Source organism: Myzus persicae, unplaced genomic scaffold, assembly GCF_001856785.1.
Source record: "Myzus persicae strain clone G006 unplaced genomic scaffold, MPER_G0061.0, whole genome shotgun sequence".
Lineage (NCBI taxonomy): Eukaryota > Metazoa > Arthropoda > Insecta > Hemiptera > Aphididae > Myzus > Myzus persicae.
The window spans coordinates 287,905-301,747 of NW_019102703.1; the positions used below are offsets into that span (position 1 = coordinate 287,905).

The 13,843-nt window shown below is 34.0% G+C and overlaps 1 protein-coding gene across 2 annotated transcripts in view; it reads right to left on the reverse strand.

Moving 5' to 3' along the window:
- LOC111032974 (Down syndrome cell adhesion molecule-like protein Dscam2) overlaps positions 1-13,843 on the reverse strand; it is a 65,704-nt gene that overhangs the window by 19,118 nt on the left and 32,743 nt on the right. For both annotated transcript variants that reach the window (XM_022313484.1, XM_022313483.1), the window contains exons 10-11: positions 13,616-13,780; positions 5,988-6,374 (exon numbers count right to left, since the gene is read on the reverse strand). In XM_022313484.1, the coding sequence (XP_022169176.1) occupies positions 5,988-6,374; positions 13,616-13,780 (552 nt within the window). The remainder of the gene's footprint in view (positions 1-5,987; positions 6,375-13,615; positions 13,781-13,843) is intronic.

Here is a 13,843-nt window from a genome sequence, read left to right on the forward strand (position 1 = left end):
TCAAACAAGTGCCTATAGTTAATTATTCATAAGTAGTTGAAGTTTCGATAAGCAGAGTAATGGATCAACATTTGCGAGGTACCGCTAGCTGTTCTACTCCACTTAGCACATTTAATAAACTTTAAATACTTATAACTAATTAATTACTCCTTTGAAATTACATTTTTTTTAAATCAAAATATTGTTCTATAGTAATATGAAATTAAAAATGCAAGTAGTCCTTCAAAAATGTAAAAAAAAAAATTATATTAAAAACTAAAATATTTCCGGGTACGAAATTTTTTCAATTAATTCGATTGGTATGTAGGTTTTTATGGTATACGTATAATATTGGGTTTAACTCTAACTCGCAATCTAGATTATTAATTTTCGTTCTGATGGGTATTTTGTTGATTTCGTATATTTTTGTCGTCAACGTCAGGATATCCGAAGAAATCATATCGGCAAAACAGTACAATAATTTTACTGTCATCATAATAATATATTACAACATTATAATATATTGTAAGTATATAGTTATGATTGTTATTTTTTAGAACGAGAATATCTTGAGATCAAACGACACGTTTTTTCCGTCTGCCAAAAAATTTAACTTTTAAAAGCGCCGGAACATTTCCTGAATAATTGGTATTTCAAGTATTTGTTCAAACAGTGATTTATTAAGACATCCTATATAAATAATTGTATTCATATATTATAAAATTATTATTATGTAGGTTAGGTACCTCTGTTGACTTTGAGCAGAAAAGTCAACAGAGGTGGGCTGCGTTTTGCGAATCGATGCATCGAGCGAAATTGACAATAATCATAATTTATTGTAGTTATATTAGCGGAAACACAACATAACGTAATATATGCACTAAAATGCATATTGCATAATATTACAATACCATGTTATTATCTAAATGCTAACGATCATCCGGACAAAGGACGATGGAAACGCAATTCGGTTCGCACCTTATCGCTATAGATAAATCGCCGTGATCGAAACCGTGTAACGACCTATAACGATATACATAAGCGAGTATACATTAACTGATTATGGAGCTAGCAAATTATGAGAAACGATGACAATAAATATTTATACACACAAACATCGTGTGGATAGTGCATGAATAGGTCAACGATAGATTCGCATTAAAAGAAAAAAAATTAAAAATGTTAATAATTGTATGCATCGAATAAATGATAACTTTTTAACGAATTCGCGTTTCCACCGTGGCGACGTCTCTTGTCGGATGTGCGCATCATTTACGACAATAAATTGACTGTTTATTATTATGCGTGTCTATGATATGCAAGTATACATCGTGCGCATTATAACTACATATCATATATACGCATTCGAGCTATATGCATGCGCTTATGGAACTATATAACAAGCCGTGCAAACAATGAAAGTCGATAGTAATATTATTATATAATGCGTAGGTACAGCAGCTAAAAGTGTACCCATATATTATATTATAATATTATATACAGAGCGATTCACCTCTCCACAAATTTTATCCTCAATTACACGTGGGTTATTAAAGTTCTGATGTTTGGAAACTTTTAAGTACCCAACACTTAAAGACCACATGTTTTCAAACACTCCGATTTTTTATGGAATTTATAAGGAGCGTCCTGCAGCAGCACCAGTGGCATGCGTATACATTAGCTTTTTTTCAAACGAGAATCTCCTCTGCAAGTTAAGCCCAAGAGTTATTAAACTTTAAAACGTATGCACTGAGTGTACTGATGTACATAATCCATGGTGATGATATGATGAAATTGGAACGAGAAATCGTGCTTTTGGCGAATCACTCTGTACATATGTTCCACCACGGGAACGCGACTATTTATTATAATAAATAAATTACAATATTATTATATTATATATACGTTTGTGCGTGTACGCATATCCGCGTGCGGTGTAAGTTAAATGCGAAATAAATGGATTAAACAATGATAGTGTAAAACATGCAAATCCTATTAACGCGTACATTATAATATAATATTGTTATAATGACGGAGAGGAAAAAATCGTAAAGAGACGAGTAGGTACATCGTAAAACCTATATATATATATATATATATATATATATATACTTATACGAGCGTAGCGAATCGAAATCGGTCGTAAAAAAAGAGGAGAGAGAGAGCGTGAGTGAGAGAGAAAAAGAGTTTTACACTTTGGCGAAACTATATAACATTATAACCGCGTTTACTGTACCGCTGAAGCTATAGTGGTCGTGGGCTTATACCTCGGCCGGAATAGGCTATTAAACCGATGTAGCCAGTGACGGGAGTGCATCGCGGACCATCATAAATCATTAATTGTGTTACGCGTTTAACGATGACGAAAAAATAAATTTATAAATGAATAACGTATAGTGTACTTACAATACGTGCGATTTTAATATGATCATTATTATGGAGGGCTGTTATACAGCCTCCTTGGATTCGCTTCTCGCGCCATGAACAATAATATATAATAATAAAATATAATAATAATATGGAGCGTGGACGAAGTGATGACGACGTATATTTAATATTTATAGGTATCTAGTGTGGATTAAGACGAATAACAAAATTCTCTAGAATAAATTAAACGAGAGTAAAAAGTATAATAAAGAGTATAAGACGTAATAAAAATATAAAAGTATAACAATATTATAATATTATAAGAGTAAGAATGAATAAAAATAATAGAAAAATAAATTAATAGTAAATAAAAAGTGCTCGTTTTACCTGTGAGTGATCGTGAACATACTGGTGATGGTTTCCAATGATAAATACGTTTTGTGAGTTAAGTTGGTGTACGATATAATATTATGTATATATATTGTTTTGTGTGACTAATATGTGAGTGCTTATATATTATATAATATGGATTTACAAAGTTATTTTACAATATTATAAAGAGCTTACGACGACCGGAACCGCGTTTCGGGTTTCTATCGATTGTGGTACATTACGTTTTGCACGTATGTAAACGATTAATTATAAACGTGAATCACATTTGTGGTTGCATTAATTTTTGATGAAAATATTTTTATTATTATTTATTCCCAGTTCTAATCAAACCATCAGAGTGAAATTAAAAAAAGACAGTTATTGGCGGCCTGTGGATCGCGGCGATTCGTAACGGAGTTATTTCTGTCCAATTCGTACCTCCATACACCACATGTATTTAATAGAACGAGGTTTTATGTCGATCATTTTTTGCTATCTAGCTGTTTGAACGAGTTTGGTATAGTTATTAAATTTATGGTCAACGGAGGAGTGATTATAAAAAATGTTTTTTCGAATTATTTACATCGCGCAGCGTAAATTAAAAATCAACATCAATTTATATAGAATTTTTTTTTATTTTAGCGTAACTCCAATTAATATTTTTAATTGAAGAATTTCCTTGTACAGCGTCGGGAAATATTAAGAATCGTGCAATTAAAAAACGAGAGGTTTTGATTTGCATTTCAACGGGGTTTTAATGAAAAATTATAATGAAAGTGCGTTCTTGAATCGTCTACAACACAAAGCGTTTCTTCCGATGTAATACCTATATTATCATGTGTACTCGACGTAACGAAAGATGTGAGTGACGGCACTCTGTATGCGCTTAAAATATAAGAAGTGCACGCGAATAAAGCGCGTTCGACATTCGGTGCAATCGGTGACGATTATTATAATATAACTTTGGATACGAATTCGAGTTTAGCGGGACTTATTATCGGATGAATAAATACGTATAGCTGTGATCCCGCATAATAGGTTTACAATTTATTATTATAATATATTAATATCGAATAGAACGTTAACTGCAGTGGAATTTTCTGTTTTATTTTTTTCATTCGAGGTGAACAAAAGTCAAAAATTGACTTGCACGACCGGGATCTCGTCACGCAGGTTGTGCACAAAACCATGAATGCGTTTCAAAAGTAAGAACTAGGTATACCTCTGCATTAAAAAAATTAGCCATATTGTCGTAAAAAATTATGTTTATAATTATTCTCCCTTTTAGTAAATGCATTCAGCAAACGTCGCGGGCTTCATAAATATGTAACAGTGTAATATTTTGAGTTAAATATTCAAATATAATGTTTAAAATTCATATTTTAATGGAAGAATTTTTTTTTAATAAACGCGGATATTATTTATGGTGTATCATGGATGGTCTGATAAAAGTTTACAGCCATTTTTCTTTTCGTTTATAATCAAATGAATTATGAATAATTTTACAAGCACGTATACGATTATAATAATGTATTATGTAATGTCCATTTATAAGTAGTGGTATAATCGTTGAATTTAAAATCAAAACGATCAATGGAAATGTTCAAATGCACTAAATAGCTACAGCAGTCGTAGCATAATATGGATTCACGTCACAAAAAATCTTTATAGGACAATAATTATAATTACTTACATCTATTTTTTGAATAAAAGGCTGAAATTACAATAATATTATTATGTTTCACTCGTATCTTATTTACACTAGTCGAGTAACTACGCACGGTTATATTATTCGAAACGTTGTTCGTGACGTCGATTGGTTTTTTTGGTATTAACTTAACGCTTTTTTATCTCCATACATTTTTATTTGGAACAACTTTACTCCACGGGTATACTGCAAATTCAGCCCAAGCCTAATGGGCATCGAGATCGATGGTGGAGGGGTGTATGCGATGTGAGCTAAACACATACAACATATATACATGTATATAGTGCATTATACGATCGGAATACGCTCTCGGACCTTTGTTATTTTCGTTTTTATTTACATAATTTACGTCGGACCGTCGATCGGCGTCCGTTCGAACTCTGTGCGGAATAATTGACCGCCGCGAAACTGTCTTTTTAAATGTACCCTTCGGGTCCTGAAAACGATAAACGAGTTCCGGTCGCTTGGCTCTCGACACTGCAAATTGTATATACGTATAATGTGGTGGTGGCGGTGGTGGTGGTGGTGGTGGCGATGGTGTAATGGTGCAAAAGCCGAGCAAACGCTTTATCAACGTATATAAAATGTTTGTGTTCCAATGGCCCAGCCGCAAAAAATGCACGACGGAAATCGTCGGACGAACGGACGGACGGACTACGCGTTCAGTCAGACCGAAATATGTCGTCTGCGCCGGATTTTCGTCGGTTGCTGAAACGATACCGGACACGTCCTTCACGTTTGGTCACATAAATAACGATATGCGGCACGTAGTAGATCATAATTTTAATATTGAGTGTTTAATATGAGAACTTGGATTGCCCGTACACGATGGTGGTCTGGTGCACACACATTACCACGTGAGTGGATGTGATCACTGCAAGTACAAAATAAGTACCTCCAGCCAACGATAACGAACTTGAGTTTATTGTCAACGTTTTAAAAATAAATGTATTAAGTATACGATGGAATTAAAAAAACGGTTCAAAGTATTATTAAGTGTGAATAATAAATATCTCTAAAGAAACACCTCTAAACCTAACGTAACATGTAACATCTGAACTTTCCAATTTTAGATTAATATCAAAAATTTGTTAAGAAATTTAGATTCGAAAATATCCCAAAAAGTAAAAATTAGTAGAACTCTAAAACTGTAATATTTGTTTTGATCAGGCAAACGTATACTTTCAGGGCAACTGCCGTAAATTTGTATTTGTAATCATTACGAAGTGGTTTACATTCATTTAAACTATGCATAATCGTGGAGGTTATAAAACCATGATCCTGTGTGTGTGTGTGTGTGTGTGTGGGGGGGGGGGGGGGGGTGATCGCACACGCGCGACTATCCGTTGGTCTCATTAAAATATATAGAATATTATGTTACAATAATAATATAATGATCTACCACGGTCTCATGTATCGTACAACGTGGACGGGTCGATCGAACTGCCGAGCAAAAGTCCGACGCGCGCGAGTGTGTATGTGTGGTGTGATTGTCGAGGGGATGATATGACTGCAGCGCGGAGGATGATGGGTTGGCGGGGCATTTGTCGTGTGCACTTACCTTTGACTAGCAGCGCGGCCGTGTACCTGACCTGGGCCGCGGGATTTTGGGCCTGGCAGGTATACCGGCCGGTGTGGTGTCGTGTGAGCCTGGGAATGCTGAGCAAACTGGAGTACGGGTCAAGCGTGGTGACGACCACGGCACCGTCGCCACTGCTGCTCCCGCCGTTGCCGAAAATGGCGGCGGCAGCGGCAGTGGCGACGGCGGCCGACGGGTCCTCACCGCCGCCACCGCCGCCGCCGTCCTGCAGCAGGACGGGCGCGCCGTCCTTGAGCCACGCGATGCTCAGCGGAGGATCGCCGTGGCTCACGCCGCACACGACCCTCGTCCGCGTGCCTTCTACCAGCCCGTCGCCGGGGAAATTAAAAGGCTCAATTACGGGAGGTACTAATGGGAAAACAAAACAAAATTATAAATGTATATACGATAGTAATAATAATATAAAGGCTGTAAAAAAAAATGTAGTGAAGTCAATACAGAACAGTAAGGACGACTTCACAACACGTACAGAATAATAATAATGATAATAGTAAATATATTTGAATACGGAGTGATTTTTTTCTGTTATTTTACGTTATGGTCGTATACCATAATCATATGTATATAAATGAAAAATTAAGTTTATTATTTTGTAAAATTGCGGCGTTTTAGTATAAAGACTGTAAATTTGTATTCTTACAAACAAAGCATTTGGCCTAGCGATTGATTGTTCAAGTATCACGTTTTGAAAAAAAAAATCACCTCGTAAAAACGCACCACAATATAGGATATTGCGATGACTATAATAATAATAATAATAATATAAACGTAGAAAAGTTAAAAAAACAATGTACACAATACAAATATAATAATAGTAATATATACGCAACAATACGTCTAAATAACAAAATATATAATATAATATATGGAAAAAAATGTAATGTAATAAACTCAAAACGCCGACGACGCAGTATAATAATGTATAAAATATACCACGAGTAAAAAACAAAATTCAGCTACGTAAAACGCACGACTGGCAGCAGCTGGGTGGGGTGGGGGGGATGTATGGGGTATATTATAGTAGTCCAATACAAATGAGATTCGATTGGGGTAAAAATCGAAAAAAAGGATGGTAAAAAAATGTAAAAAAAAAAAAACCGTCGACGGGCGACCGTCGGTTATTTTCGTTTCTTTTACCGTTGACGATCAACCGCTGCGTGACGACGCGCCGGGCCGCGTGGTTACCGGCCTCGCAACTATAGTTGCCGGTGTGCTGCGGCCCGAGCGTCTCGAAAGCCAGCACGCTATTGTAATTGTCCACCCGGGTGACAGTGGCGGCCGGGCCAAGTGGACCGCCGCCGTAGTCCTTGGACCACGCGATCGTCAGCGGCAGGTCGCCACTGATCACCGAGCACGTGATGCTGGCCCGCTCGCCCACGTTCGCCGTCCGTTCCGCCTGCAGCGAGCTGAGCCGCGGAGGCGCTGCAATTTATTATCAAATTCGTGTTTTCGGTGGGATATGATAATATAGTAATATAAGTAGGTATCCCGATCGTCGCTGCAGTATTGTACGCACGTCGAGAAATATAACATAGGTACATAAATATTGGCTCCCGCGAGCTCGAAACAATAAGTGGTGTCCGAATTGACAAAAAACGAAAATCAAAAAACAAACATCACGCCATTATTGTCACATATATTATACACCGACCGAATTGGTTCAGTACGTATAAATATTATACGTTTAGAGGTATATAGGTATTATTAGAAGTTCGGATGACTGTAATTTTCCACAAAAAAATGTGAGCAGAATTGTCATCTACTTTAAAACGAACGGATTAATTTAGATTAATTATTTGGTTTATTCCACCCTCCCCAAATATTTTTTTGTTAACTGAAAAAGATAACCAACGTGAAATGTATCTCTAACACAAAGATGCACACTTATATTTGAGAAAAATGGATGTAAAGTAAAAGTTATTTTGTAAACGAAATACACGAAAAAGTTGAATGATTGCCAAATGTCAAGCTTATAATTCGTAGGAATTGGATGTTGTAATTGTACCACATTATTTTTTAAATATCATTATTAACTTTAGTTAATTTCAAAATTATTTGATATTGGGTTAGACTTTACATTATTGTTATTAATATTGACAAATACGTATACCACGTGACGTTTTAATTTTTTTGGCTTAATAAATAATAATTATTCAACTATAGTTGAAAAAGATTATTTTAGTACAATTGTATAATTCAAATGAAAATTCATCATTACCAACTCGTATGGATACTTAATACCTATATTATACAACCAGAGAACCAATTCGATAAATCGAAACCGAATTAATGTAAGCATTTCGTATATAGTATATGCATAATATCCCAGGTGTTTCCAAGATTTTCGTTTTCTACCTCACCAACCTACACAATAAAGGCGGTATTTGGCGGTGGGAGGAGGGGGTCCCTACTCTGAAGGGATCATTACGGCACTTTTGCTTTAACAACAACATAAAATGGGATTTAAGGTGGTGGAAAAAGAAAATAATATTAATGGTTCAAGAGTGCACACCGTACATATTATCACCTTGTAATTTTCAATTTGAATCTCTATTTTTTAAATATTTAATTTGTATTTTAAACTTGTATCTTATGGTGTTAAAAAAATTATTATTAAAAAACATACTTAGTTAGTGTTATGCTATCATTATAATGTACGACAATTTATTTGATAATTTTACATTATTAAAGTTAGATTTGATCATTTTGTTGTATAAATTTATCAAATTTATGATTTGAATTATATCTATATATACAAATTTAATTACATTTTATAAAAATTAATAATTTTGGTTTTTTCTTTTACCTATTGAAAACCACTTGCAGTTTAAGTAGGTACTATTTACATAGTATTCTACGAATAAATGATAATAACAACAAGTACCTATAATAATATGATGACGTATACTGGTCGCCACTTAGGGGGATTTTCGCAACGACTTTATCTTAGGGGTTATCTACGGGACAAAAAAAGTTTACCACACTTGTCGGTCACCGCGTAACGGACTACAGCCGGGGTGAGTTTTATTATAATTTTTTTTCCCGCAAAAAGTTATTTCGTCGTAACGTCGTCGAACGGTTTCGAACGATAAGTTTTTACTGTCCGGCGACCCGGAAGTTATCGCGCTCGCGAACGTAATGTTATGCATGTATAATATATAATATACAGTATAGAGGGCTTCCGGTAAAATTGCCACCGCGTCTAGGGCTTGGCGTATATTTCACGCACCGCACCGATCAATTTTTTACGTACTCGCGGGTATTATCAAGAACACGACGAAAAGTACCGCGATAAAAACAAAAACGATCGTTGCAAAGGAAGACGATTGAATGAATGACGTACAATATTATTTTATTATCATAATAATATTATGTATATTATCCACGGCGAACCAACCGCGACGTATTATTGCGGTAACGATTAATATATAATATTGGAATCGAGCTTTTTATTGCTAACCCGGTTGGGACGGCAGACGTGTAGGAGGAACTTGTGCAGTTGTGCAGCAGTGTAATAATTGACGTCTCGGAATCGCGTGGTTTTATGACGTTGCATTTTTACGATATGAAATATATTTGCATCAACGCGTCACACGTACGCCAAGGACATTATATTATAATGATACTATAAAGCGTGAGACTTGCTTATAAATTATCGTCGAGTTATTCGTATTAGTTTAGTGTTTGGTCCCAATGCAAAGTTTAAAATTACAGTTGTACCTATGTTTATTATATTTTCTCCGGATATCATTAGAAAATATGGCGAATTATTTGTTAAACGACAGCGGTGCAGAGAACAGAAAGAGCGAATAAATAATATTTCATATTATTTTCTTTGTAGATACCTACACTGAAACTTTCAATAACAAAACTTAATAACTGGAATTAAGTACATGTAATATTTTATACCTATACATACTTATGAAATAACAATAATAATTGAGGTATCAACATTTAAACTTTTGAAACCAGATTTATTAATATTGAAAAAATAATAATTTCCAACTAGTACAGATAAACGAGGTAAACTCGGTTGTTACGCACGAAGTTTTTCTAATCATTAAAATTAAATTATATCGAAACGTTTTGTAATAAATAAAATATGTTGTAGTCGTTGTTGTTAGCGCGAATAGAGAAAAAAACTTTTCAATACCTCATTCTCATACAAAATTCTGAATTTATAAGAAATCTCGTTTAACGTACACCGACGAAAAAAACATTTAGATGCGATAGCGGCAGAGAACGAATTGGAGGATAAAAACGGTTGTGGTCAATATACAATTATTTACGTTTGTGGAATGTGAACTGCTATAACCTATAATCTATTAAAAATTCTTTCGTTTGCACTCGGAGGAATTTTTCGTATATACCTATATTCTATACGCTTCCGGTTTCTGTGGATAATGTGCAGCCGTGACGTGAAATAGTATAAGTATATATTAATATAATATTATTTAAGATTAAAGTAAAATAATTGTTCGAAAACTGCTAAAAATAAACATTTGCGTTAAACATTAATATATTATACATTATTACACTCACAAAAAAAATTTAAGAACAGGCACATTTCGAAACGCCACCGACACAAAAAAGGGGGGCAAATTACGGTCGGTAGCAGAAAAGCTTCTTAATGCGACTAAAATTTAAACGTTTCTTCTATACTCCCGATTTATTGAAGTTTTAAATTTAATTATGCCGTTGGTGCCGAATGCGGAAAAACTTAAAAAGAAAACACACTCATATGGGTACAGCCGTATCGTATATTGTTGGTCGAAATCAAATTGTGCGTTCTGAAATATTTTCTTTGTTGGTAATAATGTATAGAATCGGTTCAAGGCGGTCCGGGCGAAGGAAAAACACAAACATATTGAAAATGAATCTTTCATGTGAGTACCTCTCTACGTGGTCCCACCGAAGGTTGTTCGGAGTTTCAATGACCCTTTTTTTTCTTTTGGATAAAGCCCGATTTGAATTTAACACGGCACTCAACAGGTAAACGCATTTTAAATTCATTGTGATGACTATGAATTTCTATCGCTACTGCAAAATGTGCGTTTGCAGCCATTTTGCTTGCCTTAAGTTGAGTTCATGACTAAAAATATATATTCTACACGTTCGGCGAGCACGTGAAATATTTGTGTCGAAGGAAACCTTTTCCTTCTTTGTAAACGCTAGAACAAATTCGTTTTCTACTCGATCACGTGGTTTTAATATTCCGAAATATCATCAGGTTCTACGAGGAATATAAACTTCTTGGAATCAGGGTCAGATACGTTTTCCAATTGCTACACACGATTTTGTACTCTATAATGCATGTCTGGTTTTCGAACATTGTATTGTGTACTTGAGTACCTATATAATATATATCCTATACAATATGTATCTAATGCACTGAGTATAGTACATAATATTTTCTTTGATGGACAATTTTTCACATAATGATAATGTCATGATAATAATATAATACTATATTGTGTAGTTAAACGAATATTCTCGACTGATAAGGTATACACGCGGAAATCATGACGTATAGTATCATGTTATAGGAACGACACTACGATAGGTATTATATTTTATTTTTTCAAGAATCAGTGAGCAAATTTTCGAGATTATTCATATTTATAGCGGCGAAATGCATTTTAAATCAAAACAATCTTAACGATATTTCGTCAGTACAGAAACTTTTTCAATTAAATGCGAAACGATGATACTTTTGTTTATACTGTTTGATCATGCACTCGAAAGTTCTGCAATTTTAATTATTTACTTTGGTATTCTATATACACTACGTTGATGAAATGGTTAGGCTTACAGCAAATATAGGCTCGAGGAAACAATGTGTATTTTGATTTTGAAGTATGCGTTCAGACTAGTATCCATTACATTAACGGATTATTATTATTATAACACCAGTCATCACGATGGTGATACTGTAATAATAATAATATGTTACATTCGGTATTAATAAGTATGGACTGTTAATCACGAATAATTGATAAAGGAAATAAATAATACTATGTCTGAATGACATTAAAATTATCTTATAATATGTAAATATTATTTTTGACCACAAATAAAAATTGATATCATTAATATTTTATTATATTATGTTTTTTTGTAAAATAATATTGGACCTCTATGAAAATCGGTTAAAAAGTGCCAAAATTGTCAACCCAAAAAGTTCCTTAATTTATTTGTAGCTTGCAATTGTTGCGTAGTTAAGATAATTAATAATTGTAGGTAGATTATCCTTTTTTTTAATGCATCGGGATTTTAGTTTGTTGAAATAATTCAAGAATGTCATATCTATGTTAACATAATAATTTTGCTTTTAATTTAACGTCAATAAATCTATTATTTTTGACATGAATAGAATATGATCAACCTAAAGGTTGTCCAAGGGGTGGTCTTGTTAGAACTGAATGGCGCAATTAATTTATTGCAGGAAATTAATGAATTCAATGTATGTTAATGGCTGATATTAAATTGCTCGTAAAATATATTAAAATTTGTTTAGGAACTATAATAATATTATATTTTATCTATGAAATGATTATACGATTATATATTATGAAATATAATCCATTTCAACACACTCGTTATTTATTCTATGTAAATAAATAAAAACCAAGTTTAAAATCAAATTTGTTTAACTAATGACATTATTATTAATGGAAATGTTATTAATTTTCTAAATTTTTATTTAAATATTATAAGTAATTATATAATTAAAATTACCTATTTGCAAGAATAACATTGATGTACTTGGAAAGTATAGGTATACTTTACTCGAATTTAAAAACTAAATTTTAAAAGTTTTGTCATTGAAAAGATGACATTTATGGTAAAAACATAGGTTTTAAATTTATTGATGTAATGATTTGAATGATGTCATGAATAATTCATTCTGATTCAACCTTTTGTATCATTTCATTAAAAATAAAAATGTACCATATGGTAAATAATAATGAAAAATTATAGTGTTTCTAACAAACAATTAAAATAAACTACTTATAGGTATACCTTTATATATATATTTTTTTAATATATACGGGTTCGAAACCACGCGGAATACCATACAAAGTAGATTAAAATTCTGGTACTCGATAATTATTATGATTCGGTATATTTAATATTGATCGAAAACGATAGAAAATATACAAACAATTTTAATAGAACATTTTTTTCACTGTAATTGTAATTTCACACATTTGGGTCAAGTAGGGGGAATCAATTTCTCTGTAATATATTATAATATACCTAATATGTGCACGTGTATTACGTATGTGCAATAATTGCGGTCGATGACTTTCCACTTAAACTCCAACGGCTCCATCCCGTACCCCTTAAGAACCATCGCAGCAACCACCCGACAACCCTACAGCTATCAGCGCCAAAAAAAAATCAAGTTAACTCAGTATTTTTGTAAACGATAATACAATATACGCTTCGGGGCGGTATCTCATTTCCGAACAACCCTCGTTTACGCTCCACCACTATCGAGTACCTATTCCGACCATCGAAATCCCATCGCTCGGCACCCCTTGAACCCGGAAAGGCGCGTTCACTCGCATGGTCAAAAACCTTACCGATCACGTCCACCGTGGTAGTCATCTTGGCTGAATGTCCATGTTTATTGTTCGCTATGCACGTGTATGAGCCCGAGTCCACGCCTTTTTGCACCGACAGCACGGACAGCAAGCCCAGCTGTAAGTCGGTCTTCTGCCTCAGGTCCTCCGGCAACTCCTTACCGTCTGTATAATAGGTATGTGCACGAGAAACCGGAAATAGATAGGTTATTCAAATACGTTGGTATA